Source organism: Olea europaea, chromosome 18, assembly GCF_002742605.1.
Source record: "Olea europaea var. sylvestris chromosome 18, O_europaea_v1, whole genome shotgun sequence".
Lineage (NCBI taxonomy): Eukaryota > Viridiplantae > Streptophyta > Magnoliopsida > Lamiales > Oleaceae > Olea > Olea europaea.
In genome coordinates, this window is record NC_036254.1 from 796,377 (window position 1) to 814,344 (window position 17,968).

The 17,968-nt window shown below is 32.2% G+C and overlaps 1 protein-coding gene across 1 annotated transcript; it reads right to left on the reverse strand.

The window, feature by feature from the left end:
• Positions 1–4,104: 4,104 nt before the first annotated feature.
• On the reverse strand, positions 4,105–7,434 carry LOC111367063 (beta-(1,2)-xylosyltransferase-like). Its single transcript, XM_022987759.1, has 3 exons — positions 6,692–7,434; positions 5,532–5,681; positions 4,105–5,211 (listed from the first exon to the last, which is right to left on the reverse strand). Exons 1-3 carry the CDS (start codon positions 7,364–7,366, stop codon positions 4,489–4,491), a joined length of 1,548 nt encoding a protein of 515 aa, XP_022843527.1. The 5' UTR covers positions 7,367–7,434; the 3' UTR covers positions 4,105–4,488.
• Between the last annotated feature and the right edge of the window lie 10,534 nt (positions 7,435–17,968).

Sequence of the window (17,968 nt, forward strand, 5' to 3'; positions counted from 1 at the left end):
TGATCCTAAAACAAGTTGTCTGATCACGTAACGTAGTGTGTTATAAACTTTTATGTGCAGCACCAGCATAATATAATTTGTTACGTGTGTTACATATGTAATGAAGTTTGTTGTGCGTGTAACACGGTTACGTATGTTATAGTTAGAGGTAGTATTTAAAATAAAAGTAGCATTTTAGGAAATAATTCATTTATAATCTCAACATGTTTGTTCTGGTTAGCCACAAAAAGCTATTAAGTACATAAAAGAAGTAAATACCCAGAATTGGTAAGAATTTATGGAAAATGATACTTTGTCCGAAAATGTTTTGACACTCGAAGTGATCGATCCTCATAAAGTGTGCGGGTTCCACGTGAATTAAATAATTTCCAACCCTCGAGGTGTGTGTGTGTCCAGTCACTCCCTATGTCAACCATTATGTTTCCCATAATTTATTCATACGTATTTATGAACTGTCAAAAGTGAAACCTTGAATACGGAGTGCATCAATCTGGATGTTCTTGAGTGACTCCTGCAAAAGAATTTTTTCACGTATTTGGATATCCTCAATTATTTTACAGAAATAAGCAGGGGCAAAATAAGTTGGCATATTGCCGGAAAAAACTATAAAACCAAATGGCACTCTATAATAATTCTTGAATAGTAACAGAAATGTTAGATTCATCAAAACCCTCGTGTGATAAACGAGCAGACGTAACAAATCATCGTGTAGAGTTTCTAACATGCACATAATTTTCTAGATAATCTGCGACTGAATGAAAAAAAGCAATTAAAGACATGCGACTAACCTTAAAAGGTGGATGCAGCAATCGACCAACATCAAAATTTGGATGCTTGGAACTCAAAATGTTTTCTGTAAACAAATTATAAATTGCATATAAATCAATAATTAGAGATTTCGGAAAAATAAGGTTGAAAGGAAAAAAAATGTCTACTCTATGACAGTCAATCAGTAGTCGTTGAAATCATCCTTACAAAATTTTTCATCATTTGTCTCGTGAATGCTACCTTGCAACAATCCGATGCCGTATAAACTCCCTTAGTATCCTCCATAATGCAAAACAATATCTGGATCATCACATTTATTGAAAAATGAAGTGAGAACTAATAATATATACGAGCACCAACGTCCAACTGTATTTATTTATATAAAACATACATTAAAAAATATAAATGAATCCAAATAATCAACACCTCAAAATAAGCATTTTGAAAAGGCTTGTTTTAATGCATAAGAATATCGCACATTTACTTGTGACTCGGTAATTTTATGAGAAACAAGCATCCAAAAAATTAATTTTTAGCTACACCTTTCTCATTTGGACTCAATGTAGTTAAATGATCAATTTTCAAATTCAATCTAGTAAAATAATAATAATAATAATAAACTCAGTTCTATCCAAGACGACAAGTTTTGCTCAGAGTTGGTACTTCTTCTATTGTCACACCGATATTTCAAATAATCAAATGTATCTAATATCTCAAACAAAGCAAAAATTATGAATACGTAACACAATGAACTATCTTCAGATTTTTGCGAACACAAACAATAGCTCACCTGGGTATCAACTACTACAAAAATAAACAAAAGATACTCAATTTTCTTTTTAGTATATTTTCTCGTTTCCAAGGCGGAGAGTCTTATTTTCCGCATCTCCAAGCAAGATTGGTTGGATACTTGGATTAGCCCACTTTTTTGTAGGTTATATATTCACTTATGTGGCTTTTTTTTATTGCCTCTACATTAGGAAATTTTTCTCTTAGAACGCATTAGCTGTCTGTTCTCAGGTTGGGTAGCAAAGGTTGGAGAAAGATTTTTGCTAGATCCCTTATTTCCCTGTAATTGTAATTCAATTGGTTAGAACACTGCCCTGTCCGAATAAATGATTCATCGAAATAATGAGTCACTATTGATGTTATGGTTGTGACTCTCAATTAGGAAAATAATTATTGAAGATGGCACGTTGAATTAAAATTGGAAGAGGGATGAAAGTGGTAGACAAGTTTTAAGGGAACAAAATCTTGATGTTGCGTGTTGGAGTTGGAAAGCAATCAATTGTATCAAATTTATAAGGAAAGAAATGCTTTTCCAATTGAAACTTCATGCGACCGCACTAACACACACTATGCGATCGCACAAGGGCTATCAGGGAATTTCAGCTGCCAATTAATCTACTCCATGCGACCGCAAGGAGTATACTTGTGCGGTCGCACAGTAAAAATTTTAGGTGACAGCGAATTTTTTCCTTTACGTGATTTTTAACCTAGTTTTCATATTTTCTCCTTCTTTTAGGGTTTAGCTTGTGTACTATAAATATAGGGGTTCTCTTTTCAGTTTAAGGTGTTACAATATAAACTTTAATTGCTATTGTACTCTCCTTTCATAGTGTTGAATAAAACACCGTTCCTTTTGCCGGTTCTTCTTTTATTTTCTTTACTTTAATCTTGTTCTTGATATTATTTGTGATCTTGTTAATTACTTCAATTACAACAAGTGGTATTCATTAAATCTCAATTCTTGCATTATTGGTCATCGATCTCAACAATTGATTTTGACACATCTGAGATCACCAAATGTTCGGGAATCAGTTGACATTTACTTGCCAACCAAACTCAAATTTGTCAACAAGCAAATAAGAACATTAAGTTTGATGAGTAGTATCTCACTGATGGCTAGATTGACCTCCAAGTAATGATAAGCAATTAACCCTTTGCCTTTGCACTTGAGCGGCATCTTTACGAGCATAAAAGAAAAATATTACATCAATGATAAGCAACAGGAAGAAATTCTAGATTACATCATACTTTTATCCCAAATATGTTAGGGGAAGAGTTGCTTACCTCCAAGTTTAATTTTGGGAGACAAAGAATAAGAACCAACAATGTATCGTCTCTAAAGAACTCTTTAGTTAGTTTCAAACAAGCTTCTTGAATATTTTCAAATTCACAAACACCACAAAGAATTGATTTCATCTCCCCGATAAGGAGGTCTAATTTCGTCCAGTGAAATGAAAGTCAATTTTGATGACAATATACTATGTTTTCAAGGATCCACAAATAAGCAAAAAAACAAATGTTGATGACCGCTGACAACAAAAAATGCTTACCATAGTTGATATTCCCGTCAAAGAAACAAATTTACGATGGAACAACCCACAAGACAAAAACAGATTGAATATTGATGCTACAAACAAGGCTAATATTTCATATGAAAAACTTCTCAATACTTCCTATCTTACTCTGCATTCATCCCTAAGCAAATTCTCCTTATAATTTCAAAATTATTTTCCCATCAAAATGTAAACCAAAATAAAAGAAAATTCCCATTCAAACAAATTAAATACAAAAGGAAAATTTCCAACACCCTCGGAAATAGAAATAAACCAATCTTCGAAGAGTGCATAAGAAACTTACCATTTAATCATGCTTACGTCCCACGGTGTCACCACCAGCATCCTGGCAAAATAGCAGGGCCCTGGTTTCTCGTACAACATCGATAGAGGTCCGAGGTTTCTTGGGTTTGAATAGATTCTTCATAGAACTTCTCCTCACAACCTTCTAAATAAAGTTCTTGAAATTCGAAGAAGAACTCGATATATGTTGTTTCGAATCAACCTTCATCATCACAACCGCCGTCTCTTTTTCATTGACAGAATTTGGAGGTTGAGATTCCACAGGCATAATTGACTTGGAAAAAAGATCTTGAATCTTCCGTTGTGGGAGAAAGATAAATTTACATGTTATACTATTATTTGGGTTTTTGTTGATGTTTTCTTCTGGAAAACAATATACCCAATTCATAGGACAACAAATTTTTTTTCTTTATTTGCCCTTCCTAAATTCTTGCGTTTTCTCATGCATGCTTGTCCAAACTTTCAAGTTTACTCGTGATTATATAAATAATTTTTTATTAATCTAAACTAAAATAAAAACGTCACATTGAAATAAAATAATTCTCTTTTTTGTAGCCAAACGTGCTTTACAATTAGAATTACGTAGATTTGGTTAGCCTTTGCAGACGAATATAATTCATTTTGGATTTGGAAATGGTAAGAGAATTGGACATTGCAAGCCTTGAATTTTTGTATAATTGCATAAAATCCATGGAAAATCAACATTTTTCATTGCATAAAATCCACAGAATATCATCCCATGCGTGTTTGAAAGAATTGATTATAAAAGTTAAAATGTAAAAATCAGTGTTGGCCGCATCTTATCATCTATCTAAACCTCAACATATCTAAAGCCTAGATGCCATTCCTCGCGCCGTGTAATATCTGTAATCAAGGGAACTTCCTGATTCCCATCAACAGTTCTGCCCGTCCATTTTCAAAAGCAATCCATTTGGTGAATTCTGTAGTTGTTCGAGAACTGATGCTTCTTCAATTTATACAACCCGTGTCGTAAGATTAGCTGTGGAAGTGTCGCACTTTCTCCATCAAATGAAAATAATCAGAGCAAAACCGAGACTTCAGATGGTTAGCAGCTTCAGCATCTAAGGCTCTTCAAAATTCTTTTGAGCTCGTCAAGAACTACAGGAGGATCAGCATAGGACCCACTGAGATATATGGGATGGTACTCCAGCCCCTTCCATCCAGCAATAAGCTGAAAATGAGGCCTTCTGTATTCGCTACTGATTATCTCTAAAATCACTGCTCCGGGTGTTGCAGAAACTATATGGGTTAGCCCGGCACCATGAGCACCGATAATGACTGAGGCATCTTGGATGGCCCGAACTTGTTCTTTCATGGACATGTGGGCAAACAGTCCGTTGATAATATTTAATTTACAATCCGAATGCTTTAAAGCCCAGTTCTTTACAGAATCAAACACTTGTTGTTCATTGCTAAGTCTCGTTTGCACCTTACCACCGTGACGTGGATGTGCTAGATAATCCTCACGTCGTACAAAGAGGACGTTATGACCGGCGACTGGCTTAGGGACATGGTGTCTATCCAGCGGCAAATCAAAGGCAGCTCTTATCATCTCCCCAAACTCAGACAGTCGAGCAGTCTTCCGATCATCTGGATTTTGCCACAGATCATGCGCAGAAGCTCCTTGACAGTTTATGTTTTCAGTTAGTCCTTTGAATAGGGCAGTTTCATAACCCAGTGGGGAGAGGATTGCATGGCGGAAACAAACTGGACCTCTAAAATTTTTAGCATAATTAAGGCTCGAGAACAATGCCCTCCACATTTCTTCCAACTGGGTCTGAAAATAATATACAAATGGAGAGAACATCAATGCAAGTGTCGAATGTGCTCAATGACTTACAAGGATGTGCAAAATGCTAAATGCCTTGAATTCAAGAAAGTTAAAGTCACATTAGGATTTTTAAGTTTCTAGCAAAGAGTGAACAGGTCGACAGATACGATTACTGAATCTTTCAAGTGACACGTAGATACATGGTGGATTTTAGGTAAGTTCCTGAAGTCTTTCGATGTATCTTGTTAAACTGGCAATGAAGAGTCGGACTTCATCATAACTTAACAAGCTTTGGCAAAACCAAAATAAAGTTAAAGAAGGGGTACCTCACAGTGGCCATCTACAAAAACCAAATGAGGTCGATTAGGCAAGCCAGTGACCCTAGAGGCAACATAAGCACTATACCAGTCTGTAACCGTGTGAAACATGTTTGCATATTCATAACGTGTCACCAAAAGTGTTGGCTCCTCGATCCACTGAAATAAATCCAGAAGAGAAATGTGAAAACAAGTAAAGCGAACTTGTTCGTACAAAAAACAAAGATGAAATTCGAGCAGTTACAATTAAGATAATCCATCAGCCGAATTCAGTTGCAAAGAAGATCGTTCATATAATTTTACAAGCAAACAACAAGAATAAATAAATTTTGTCCTGTTCACTTTCTTAGATCCTAATAATTTAGGTCTCATAAAATTAGCAAACGTAAATGCATTACATAGAACTTCCCTGTGCCTACATCGAAGGGCAAGGAGAAGTAAATTCACTGTAACAGAGAATAATCATAAAGACTACAGAACACGAAAAATCTCCCAAATAATAGAACCCAAACACGTCCAAACAGCTTCCCTTAAGATGAATTCTGCATAAATTTTGAACAATCAAACGATGCCAAAAAGAGATGCAGATAAATTACAGGTAAAACGTAGAATGACATGGTTGTTTGCACCCCACGAGTTGTTGAAGAAAATCCATATTAGTTTTCAACTATCTGATCAGATTACTCAAATCCACAATTATTCACCTCCAGATTACAGGCGTTTCTCTAAGTAGTAAGCTTTACAAATTACAATTTGAAAATATGACATATATGAGGAACTGAGATTCATCTATGTTAATCAAACACTTCAATCCAACACAATCTTTAATTTTTTTTTTTCTTTTTCTACTTTTTGATTACGTAAATCCACTTGGATGGAACTCCAAACTATCAGGATTATCTTCATCCCTCAAACAAATAAAATACTAACCAACAAGATTCTAAATTCTTTCATTTCCAGTAATGCGTATGAAAACCCAATCCCCATTTCATTAATTGCACCCTCTTTCCAACAAATCCAATGATTAAACAGTTAATGAACATAAACATAAACGTAAAAGAATTAAAACCCCAAATGAATTTAAGCCCAAACAATAAATTCAACCCCAAAGATCAAAACTTTAACACATCTAACCAAAACCCAGATTCCAAGAACAACATAAAACTAACCTCAGAACAAATGAATTCAGTGGAATCAGCTAACCGAATCGAATCCACCAATCCACGCATCGTGTGCCTATCAATCGCACCTTCTTGAACATAATTATTCAAGAATTCCTCATGTACTAGCCTCTTCCCGTTCCTCGTTTTATCACTAACCTCAATCTCGAACGCACCAGCTTCGAAATTCGGTAATTCTTCATCTTCTCCTCTTCCGATCACACTCTCCAACTTCTCTCCCCCTTTCGACATTAAAATCCTCTCTGGAACCATCCGGATCCTCCCCCCTTCGCATATCGAGCTCCTCAAAGTCTCACTATAAAAACACCTGAACCACCCAGCACCACCGCCTCCGCCGCCGGAGCCCAATTTCCGGTTGGTTTCCGAAATGGGTTTCAAGGGATCAACCCGCTGAGTGAAGCCGTTACCAAAATAGGCTTCGCAAGAGCGAAAAGGGACGTTGGGGTTCTGCGACCAGGGGAGATAGGAAGGCAATATTGGCCAAGGCTTGACAGTAATCGAGAGGTGGTGAGAATTGTTTTCCGTTAATGAATAGTGGTAAACCGGCGACCGATTGCGGTGGAGGTGGTGATGGTGATCAGGGTGGGAAGAGAAGTAGAGGTAGAGAGATACAGAATTTAATGTGAAGAGAGAGAGCAAGATTTTCAGATTTTTGCTGTTCATCTTCTGTTCTCGCTCTCTCGTTTTCCCAGTGGCGATGATTTTATGATGTATTTATGGTGACGTTAAAGTGTCTGTACAAAGCTTAAACTAAACTCAAAACTTAACTGAGGGTTTAGTTTATGTTGTTTTATTCATGAAAGTAACTAATGACAGATAGACACGTGGAATATTAAATTAGTTTTATTACTTTAAATAATTTATTTTCCTTTAGAAATAAAACTCAATACTTTTTGGCAATTCTTATTCTGTAGTAAACATTTATTTATTTTAATTATATAAATAAATTCAGGCAAAATTGTAGATGAGGTCCAGAATCTTTTTAAAAAGTGCGGCATGGCCCATACATTTTAATTTTTACACCACTATCTCAAATGTTTGCAGAAATATGTAGCATGGAGTCCTTAGAATGTAACCGTATAATTTAGGGAAAAAGGGAAAAAAAATTCTCGTCTTTCCCAAACAACCATTATCTTCCAAATACAATCATGTGATTTCATCGCTATTAACATTATTCCACCCCTCCTACCCATTCCAATTGTCGTCGTGAAACCCAGAATAATTTTTTTCCCCTATATACAAGGACAACAAACTCGACTGCAAAACCACTACAATTTAGGTCAACATCTTGGCTAATTGGTTCCATTCCCTTATTTGAGTGGTAATAATGAATATTGATGTCGTGGTGCATGTTTGATTTCAAGTGCAGTAGATTTCATTTTTCAGTTAGGTTTCTTATTTGAATTTTTATTTTATTTATTTAACATTCTTTTATTCTCTTTTTGCTTTATTTAATCCTCTTTTAATTCAAGGTTGAGAGACAATTTTACCGTTATAAAAAATGGTCAACGAAAGGTCAAGCTCTGAATATTTTGTCAATTAATGGTCTTTTGAATTGTTACCGTCCAAAGGTTCTTGTTTGCATGTCCTTTTCAAACACCTGAAAAGACCACTAATGTAGAAGGTTTAGGACTCACTATAATCTTTCAAAAGATTTGAGACTAGGCTACAATGTTCCAATAAATTTAGGAAAAATTGTGGCCAAAGTATCAAACCTTTCATTAATAGTTGCAATAAAAATCAATGTTCTAAAAAACATAATGTTTGGCAATGCGTGAAGGCCAAGCTATAGGTTACGCGAGCTTAGACGAGACTTAAGTGTAAAAATGTGTTTTCTTATTTTAATATTATTTTAATTTTTAATAAATCAACAAATTATTTAATAATTAAAAATAATACTTACTAAACATTTAAAACATATTTATAGGAATGTTATACATTTTTTCAAAGTATTCAACAAAAATAAAAGCTTCAAATTTAAATACAAAAATAGTAAATAAATAGTATAAGAACTTAAATCTTAACTAACTCTTTATTGGACTCCAATTCAATATCCTCTTCTTCATTTAATTCATCCTCCGTGTCTTCCGATACAAGTGGTTGTTTTAAATTAGAGCAAAATGAAGAAATTAGCCATTGACAATTTTTTAACACAAAATTAAAAAAAAAAAAAAAAGGATGATGATGTGCGCATAATTGTGCCTTGGCGTGCCTTAGCGATCAATCGTTGACCGCCAAATAAGGTGCCAAGCTAAGTGGCTTGGCGTTTTGACCGAGCATCACGCTTAAGCGACGCCTAAGCGGGTCTTGGCGCCTTCTTTTAGAACACTAAATAAAACAAAAGGTTTCCATAAATTTATTTCAAAGTAAAGGCTTTGGGTTCAGAAGACAAAAAATAAGATAAGTATTATGAGGGCGTCCACACTATATTGAATTTGCATGCATGCTACACTTGGTTAGTGGGGGGAGGGCTATTCAATTCTTTAACCCGTGCAAGACTTTCAAGTCTAATTTTAATGCTGAATTTATTTACATCAGGCCATTGCAATTTCAAACATTAATCCTGTTTTATTTAATTAGTTAAAAATCAAAGTTTTAATAGATTTTGATTAAAAAAATGATAAAATGTGTGATTGAAAACTTAATAAAAATTGTGAATTCCAAGAAATGTGCGATTAAAAATGAATTTAAAAAAAAAAAAAAATTGGATGGGCTTAGGTAATTGAAAGATTTTCTAAACATCCAATCATGTTCTAAATGTTCCTTTACAAAGTGGTTGTTAGCTAGTGTCGACTGAATAAGATACACTGGTTCGAATTGAGATCGAAATTTTTTATCATTTAAATGAATAATTAATTAATCAAACATTTATTTATTGAGATTTCAGTATAACTATAACATGTACATATTTTGGAGCATTTCAGGACGCTGATTTGTGTCTCTTTCTTTTAGTACAAAATTGCTTTGCAGGATACTTGCAAACTTTCAACTAATGTATTTTAAAACATAACAACAATAACTTGATAAAAATAGATTTTATTTATTTTTTAATGATAACAATAAAGCAAACGTTCCTTTATACTTTGTTTGGAAAAATAGGGTCAAGAAGAATATTAGAATCGTCGAATGTGCTAAAGAAATTGAGTACACAAATAAAATGCAATAATTAAATCAAAAATTCTCTTTGACATATAAATGCTCGGTAGGCCGCCTCAAGTTGTGCTTTTTACAAAGACATTATAAAAAGGAGCGATGAGTCTCACGAAATGAGTGACATAATTAAATGATTAAGATCTCAAATTTTCACTAACTTTTAAAAGTATGTAACAATAATGTTTATAAATTGTTTATAGATGAGAGTCAAACATATACAATTGGATATTAAATTCATATCACAATTGTTTAATTCATAAACAATTTTAGTCAAATCTATTTTTTATCAACATATTTCATAAAACTTATAAGTAAAATTATTCTTTATTTATTATAATTTACTTATTATTTATAAACCAATTATAATCACCTACCAAACTTCGGTATGTATTATTAAAATTTTCAAATCTAGTGGCTTGGAAATTCAAATGTACTAATTTAAAAAAACAAAATGTAAAATAACAAGGGTTTCAATCTGAGGATTTAACCCTAATTGGTAGGTAAAATGCGGCTTCGACGGGATGATGAATGGGAACTACTACTCGATCCTATGCAGTTGCTTCATCGACTTTCTCAATCAAATCTGTAGTATCCAATGAATCAATCCCCAAATCCTCAAATCTTGTTTGTGGGGGAAGACATTGCTCTTATCAATCAATAGTTGTTGGGCGATTGTACATTGCACCACTTGTAGAGTTTTAGGTGTTGAATATTTGTTCAAAATTAATGGAATGATACTGAGCTAATTGTTGGGCTTAATTGTAGAATCAGTAGAATAAAAAGAAATTAAAAAATGAAAATTTTGATTTTTGTCTATGCTATTTTGTGCATACACGAGATGTGTTTTGATCAAAACAGAATCAAATTTCCTTCTACTATGTGTACGCTAGATTTATACTTTGCGTACGCATAGTGTTTAAAAATAGCCATTGACTAATTTTTCAATTTGAAACTTGGGACCGTTTTAGATTAAAAGTTGCCACTTTTCATCATATTTTGGCAACATTTCGTGGTGTATTGATTGAAACTTATAAATGGGTGATGAATGATCAATACAAACACATTAGAAAAATTGAAAAACATCTTGAGATTCACATGATATTTCACATTGAATCAAACTATCGATTTACATTCATATTCATTATCTTCCTTTGTGTTCTTAAAATTTTGGAAGATTGCACTTGTGCTTTATTGTTAAATCATTTATAAGATTTGATATAATCCTACAAACCGTTTATCAAAACTCTTAAACACTTCATTCAATCTTGAGAGGGGGCAAATATCATTTGATGACAGCGATCTCACGTTCGAACCTTCGAATTTGTTCTTGATAACTTTCTGATTTGTAATACCTCGAATTTTACCTATATTTTCATATGGGCTAAATTTAGTGTTAGCCATTTAATAGATGAAATAGTCCATGTCAGTCTTGCCATCACATTAAAGTCCAAAAGTTGAAGTGATAAACGCGATCCACTTATTTGCTTAAATAATTTTTTTTGCTTACGTGTATTTTTTAGAATTTATCGTAAGTTATTTGGCTTGAATGTTTAAGTTTTTTAAAAGTTGATGAAATATATCAAATATTATATTCATTTTGTAGCTCGTATGAAATAATATAATTTAGGCTCAAGAAAAAGTAATTTCGAGTTAGTCCTGTCCAACTTATTCTAATAAAAAGAAAAGTATTAACTTTTAATATTTTATTAATATATATATATATATATATAAAATAAAATAAAATAAAAAGGACGTAACTTTCAGGTAAGAATTTAAGAAGATTTTAATCATAATTAACTTTTGATAATAATAATTAACATAATTAATTCTTAATTAACGTGAAATGCATTGATTGAATTATGTCTCCAACGTTTGAAGTCCCTAAAGGTTACGGGTGAGTGACTTATTTGAAGTGTGAGGTGAGAGAATATTTTGTTAGAAATTTTCGCAAGTCCATTTTTATTTTAACACACAAACACTTTATTCACTTCCACATTATCATTTGAAATCACTTTTGTTTCAAAATATTGGGTGTTAACTGAGGTAAGAATACATCCTGCAAAGTGGTAAATTCTTTATTCGTTGATGTTTGTATAATTTTGGCATAAAATGCTATGAGGCCTTCGAGTTGAACTCTATGCTAAATCTTTCGAGATGGATCATTAGGTCAAAGATGTTAAATCTTACGGAATGGACCATTTGGTCAAGTATGTTAAATCCTACAGGATATGAGAATTTTTAAGAAATTCCTTGAGCTCTAAATTTAAGAAGTGATGGTATGTCATGCTAATTTTATATTTATATTATGTGAATAAAAATGTGCACGTATTCTTACTGAATATTTTCAAAATACTCATTCTTATTAAAATTTCAGATTGGAACGAATCGTGTGGACGCATGAAAGATTGATCGAGTGATGCTTATGAGGTCACCAAGTAAATTTTTTAGAAAATATAATTGTCAAACTTTTATTTGAAGAATATCTTCGTATTGAATTTTGTGCACATTGTTTAATAGCTATTTTTATGTATTTTCAACATTTAATAAAAGTTATATTTTCGCTTAAATTAGACAAACAAGATATTGGTAACACCTCGAGCTATTTTTATTTAAATAATAATGAAATAGAGTAACACCTCGAGCTATTTTTATTTAAAATAATAATAATAATAATAATAATAATAATAATAATAATAATAATAATAATAATAATAATAATAATAATAATAATAATGAAAAAGATCTTGGGGCGTTACATGGTTTCTTCATCTTGTTGCTGCAATTTTTTTTATTCCTTTTATCTCTTCTCCAAACCCCTTTATTTCCAACAATCTCAAACAATATTTTGCGATGGAGAACGAAATCACTTTGGCGAAGAACTAGTTGATGAAATCCATATCTTGTTTGATTGTTTGATGGGATGAAATTCTGCAAAAGAAATCTGGAACGTTTTGAAAAGAAATGTTTTCATTGAAGAATGAAAAGGATTGAATCCCGTTTGGCAAGTCGAAACCATGATTCGATTTCCTAAACATAAGAGGTACGTTCTAATGGTTTCATACAGTATGAAAATTATACAAGCACATAAATTCATAATTGGTTTTTGTGCACTCTACATGTTTGTCAATTTTGTCAAACTTTTGTACAATATTTTGTACACATAAAATAATCCTTGATGTTATATTGCATCTGCTAAAATTGATTGTAAACATTGACAGTTTTATTTGCCAGCACTTTTTAATCCGAAGGGCTTGTCTATATTATGAGATTAATGATAATAAAGAAATCTGAAATCCATGAGTCAATTTGAGTTTTGGACATTACATCTATGAACCGATGCCTATTGAGTTCTGGAAAAATGATTGGTGATTAAGTGTATTGTTTGGCATCATTTCATAAATGATATCTTATTTTGGCACTGGTTGAGCGTCTGTTAGTATACTAATTTGTAAAGTCGGTTTGTAATTGTGAATTCAATTCATGTTGAAACTACCTCAAATTCTGTTTGATTAAAAAATATATATCATTAAATGCATACGTTGTTGTAATTTGAAATGGTGTGACCCGTTTGGTAGTATTAGGGCCGGCCCTGGCCTAAGGCAACTAAGGCCATTGCTTAGGGCCTCCAACTTGAAGGGGCCTCAAAAGAAAAATAAAACTCCAAAGTCCAACAAAATATATTTTTTTTTTTGTTGGGTCTCTAGCCCTTTAAAATGCTATAACAAAATTGGTCTAAACAAGAAAAAAAAAAAAAAAAAGAATCAATGCATAAAAAAAAAATTAAGAAATTTTCACTATAATGTTTTCCTAACTTTATAAAATTTATAAATTAATTTTTATGAAAGTAATATATATTATATATTTATTTTTTAAAAGTCCCCATTCTGTTTTTTAAAAGCTATAGAGAAATTGAATTAGGATTGATCATGATTGATATTAAAAAGACTTCTATGCTTACTAAAAAAACTATATTTAAGGGCCTCGTAATAATTTGTTGCCTAGGGCCTCATAAATCTCAGGGCCGGCCCTGGGTAGTATGAAGCGTAAATTTATTTGTCTTATGGCTGGCGATTACTTGTCTTCATCTATGAAAGGGCATGACTCATGAGTATGTATGTCTTCATGTTTCGTACATGTCGAAGTAAGTAATTGTGAAATTCCAAATTCGAGTATGTCTGTGCATAAAAGGTGACCCATCAAAATTTAAGACAGAGTATGGATCTGCATTTTTAGAGGCCCTGTGGAATTTTCTTTGCATAATCTAACTATAATTATATGTAAAGGGATATATTTCTTACATAGATAACTATGTATACCTTTAACTGTTTTAATTAATTGACAGTTAAAGTTAATTATAGTTTTAAATGAAAGTGCACGCCCTTTCATTTTTATGTCCGTTCCATGGAAATTTGGTAAATCCGTTTCGTTTTGTGGTGGCTTTTTGATTGGAAAGCATGAATTATCGTATGAAATGGCAGTTGTATTTGCTTCTTTAGAAGTGAATCCACTCACTTGTTCTTAGATTTGTGACCTGACTCGGTTAATGTTTTGGTGCTAAATAATTATATCGCTAATCTTTCATTAGAGATCTGATTACTAATCGATAATAAAATACAAAAGTAGATTACAGGTATAGGTTTTTTTGGATAAGCCTAAAACTTGAAATATAGAATTTGACATTACAATGTCATTTGTATAACGTGAATTCCAAATAGTGAATTCATTTGATGAATCCATACAAAGGTTTGAATTTAGGATAGACCTTTTGGTCAAAATGGCCTAATTGATTAAATTTTTATATTTTGTTGAGAATTTTACTTACTTTGATTAATGACGAGCCTCAATTAATTTAATGAAATTAAATTAAATAACTTATACAAAATTATAGTTGCATAAGAGTATGAAAAAGAGTGGTCTTGTCCTAATTATTTCAAAGTGAAATTGCTTGCCCAATTATTGTGATACAGAAACATTTTATGAAGGACAAATGATGTCTATAATTAGCGGCGATGTCGAAGATCTCTGAAAAAATGATTGTAAAATGATCTTATGCAAAATTACATTTGCATATGACAAGTGATTTTGTCCAAACATGAATTAGTTTAAGGGCCTCGTAATAATTTGTTGCCTAGGGCCTCATAAATCTCAGGGCCGGCCCTGGGTAGTATGAAGCGTAAATTTATTTGTCTTATGGCTGGCGATTACTTGTCTTCATCTATGAAAGGGCATGACTCATGAGTATGTATGTCTTCATGTTTCGTACATGTCGAAGTAAGTAATTGTGAAATTCCAAATTCGAGTATGTCTGTGCATAAAAGGTGACCCATCAAAATTTAAGACAGAGTATGGATCTGCATTTTTAGAGGCCCTGTGGAATTTTCTTTGCATAATCTAACTATAATTATATGTAAAGGGATATATTTCTTACATAGATAACTATGTATACCTTTAACTGTTTTAATTAATTGACAGTTAAAGTTAATTATAGTTTTAAATGAAAGTGCACGCCCTTTCATTTTTATGTCCGTTCCATGGAAATTTGGTAAATCCGTTTCGTTTTGTGGTGGCTTTTTGATTGGAAAGCATGAATTATCGTATGAAATGGCAGTTGTATTTGCTTCTTTAGAAGTGAATCCACTCACTTGTTCTTAGATTTGTGACCTGACTCGGTTAATGTTTTGGTGCTAAATAATTATATCGCTAATCTTTCATTAGAGATCTGATTACTAATCGATAATAAAATACAAAAGTAGATTACAGGTATAGGTTTTTTTGGATAAGCCTAAAACTTGAAATATAGAATTTGACATTACAATGTCATTTGTATAACGTGAATTCCAAATAGTGAATTCATTTGATGAATCCATACAAAGGTTTGAATTTAGGATAGACCTTTTGGTCAAAATGGCCTAATTGATTAAATTTTTATATTTTGTTGAGAATTTTACTTACTTTGATTAATGACGAGCCTCAATTAATTTAATGAAATTAAATTAAATAACTTATACAAAATTATAGTTGCATAAGAGTATGAAAAAGAGTGGTCTTGTCCTAATTATTTCAAAGTGAAATTGCTTGCCCAATTATTGTGATACAGAAACATTTTATGAAGGACAAATGATGTCTATAATTAGCGGCGATGTCGAAGATCTCTGAAAAAATGATTGTAAAATGATCTTATGCAAAATTACATTTGCATATGACAAGTGATTTTGTCCAAACATGAATTAGGTGAATGTATGCCTTATTATTCAATATGACATAATGCTATCTTGTGAAAGTGACAACTTGTAATTCTTGTGAATCAAGATGTTTGGTCTTATCCATTGTTGAATTTGACTTCAATTATGGAATCAATTGATTTGGTTTAAGCTTGGAAAAGTATTATCGGTCTATGAGATGACATTGATCAAATTGTTTGATCAAAATTAAAAATAGTCGATTTGAAGTGCATTGTGACTTAATGACCATTATTTGAAAATACTTAAACTTTCACAAATGTTATCAAACTGACAAGTGAATTGAACCATGAAAGAGTTGATGAACTCTAAGTTCAAGAACAATCTCAAATGTGGGGGTTAACATATTGATAAGCTCTAAAATAACCCTAAATGTGGGGGTTAACATTGATGCTTATGAACTTATATGAAAAGTTCAAAACTTGTGAATGCAAAATTATTAGATTGCATATGAATTTCTAATTGAGAATTGTGGGGGTAACTTGATATAAAAGTTACAATTCTCTAAACCTTTTAAGCATAAAAAATATCTATGAAGGAGAAAATGTAAAAAATCCTTATACAATTATAAGGTTAACATACATTAAGTCTAAAGTGGATAAAATGAGTGAAAGCAGGTTATGTCGCTTGCAAAACCAATGTAAATATTTAAAGAATATTCATAAATTAAAGATCATTGTAATGATTCGATAATGATAAGTGAATACCCAAGTATGAAATCCACAAATTAAAGTGATTGACTAGTGTATTGGATGATAAAAATCTTCTTATCGTATTTGAATATTAATAAAGCTTTATATAAAGCCAGTGAGAAAAAGATTTATTGGAGATGACGAGTCATATCTATCAAATGAATCAATCGTTGGCTAACTATATTTGATAAGATACTAAGTCACATGTAATGGAAAGTCTAGATATATAAGTTTTAGACGTGACTTCACAAGGAAATTATCAAAGGTGAAATAATTTTCGTAGAGAATTTAGCGGATCATTTAACTAGACTACTAAAAAGAAATTTAATGGTGTCTACTTCAAGTAGGATGAGGTTGAAACTCCTAAACTAAAAGGTCCACCAACGACGACAACCCTATCTGTCATTACTCAAAAGGTGATCCACGAGTTCAAAGGGTAACATCAAGTCATTCGATATGTGGATAGTTATAGCATGATTAAAATTCACGATAACCTTATCCTAATTAATATAATGGTGGTTGTTATCGAAATGAGGGTTGAACTTTAAGCTCTTAATGATGTTCAATGCTAAAATACAAGTACCTCTAAAAGTAATAAAGGTAATGGAAGAACTTCACCTAAACGAACTTCAAAATGGTGTCGCTTCAATAGAGAGTTAGAGTTTCTTTCTTATAAGTTTGTTGAATAGGATGAGCGCAATGTCATAAAAGCGCTAAGCGAGTTGAGGAACTTGAGAACACGTTATACTTATGTGTGTGTTCTTATTGGTATCGTCACAAGGAATAATTGGTTCAAAACTTCCATGCTACCTCTAATTCCGACATTACTTTGTTTGAATTACACTATGATTATATTCAAATAGAAAGATATCTAATCTTTATGCATAAGTCTCGTCATTTTGAATATGTGATCATATTTGATTTTGAAGAAGTGGGGGATTGTTAAATAATTATTCAAAATCAATGGAATGATAGTTGGATAATTGTTGGGCTCAATTGTAGAATCAATAGAAATTGAAAAATGGAAATTTTGATTTTTGTCTATGCGTACGCATATGCTTAATTTTGTACATACACGAAATGTATTCTAACTAAAACAGTATGCGTACACAAGATTTATAATATGCATACGCATGTGTTAAAAAATAACCATTGGCTGGTTTTTCAATTTGAAACTTAGG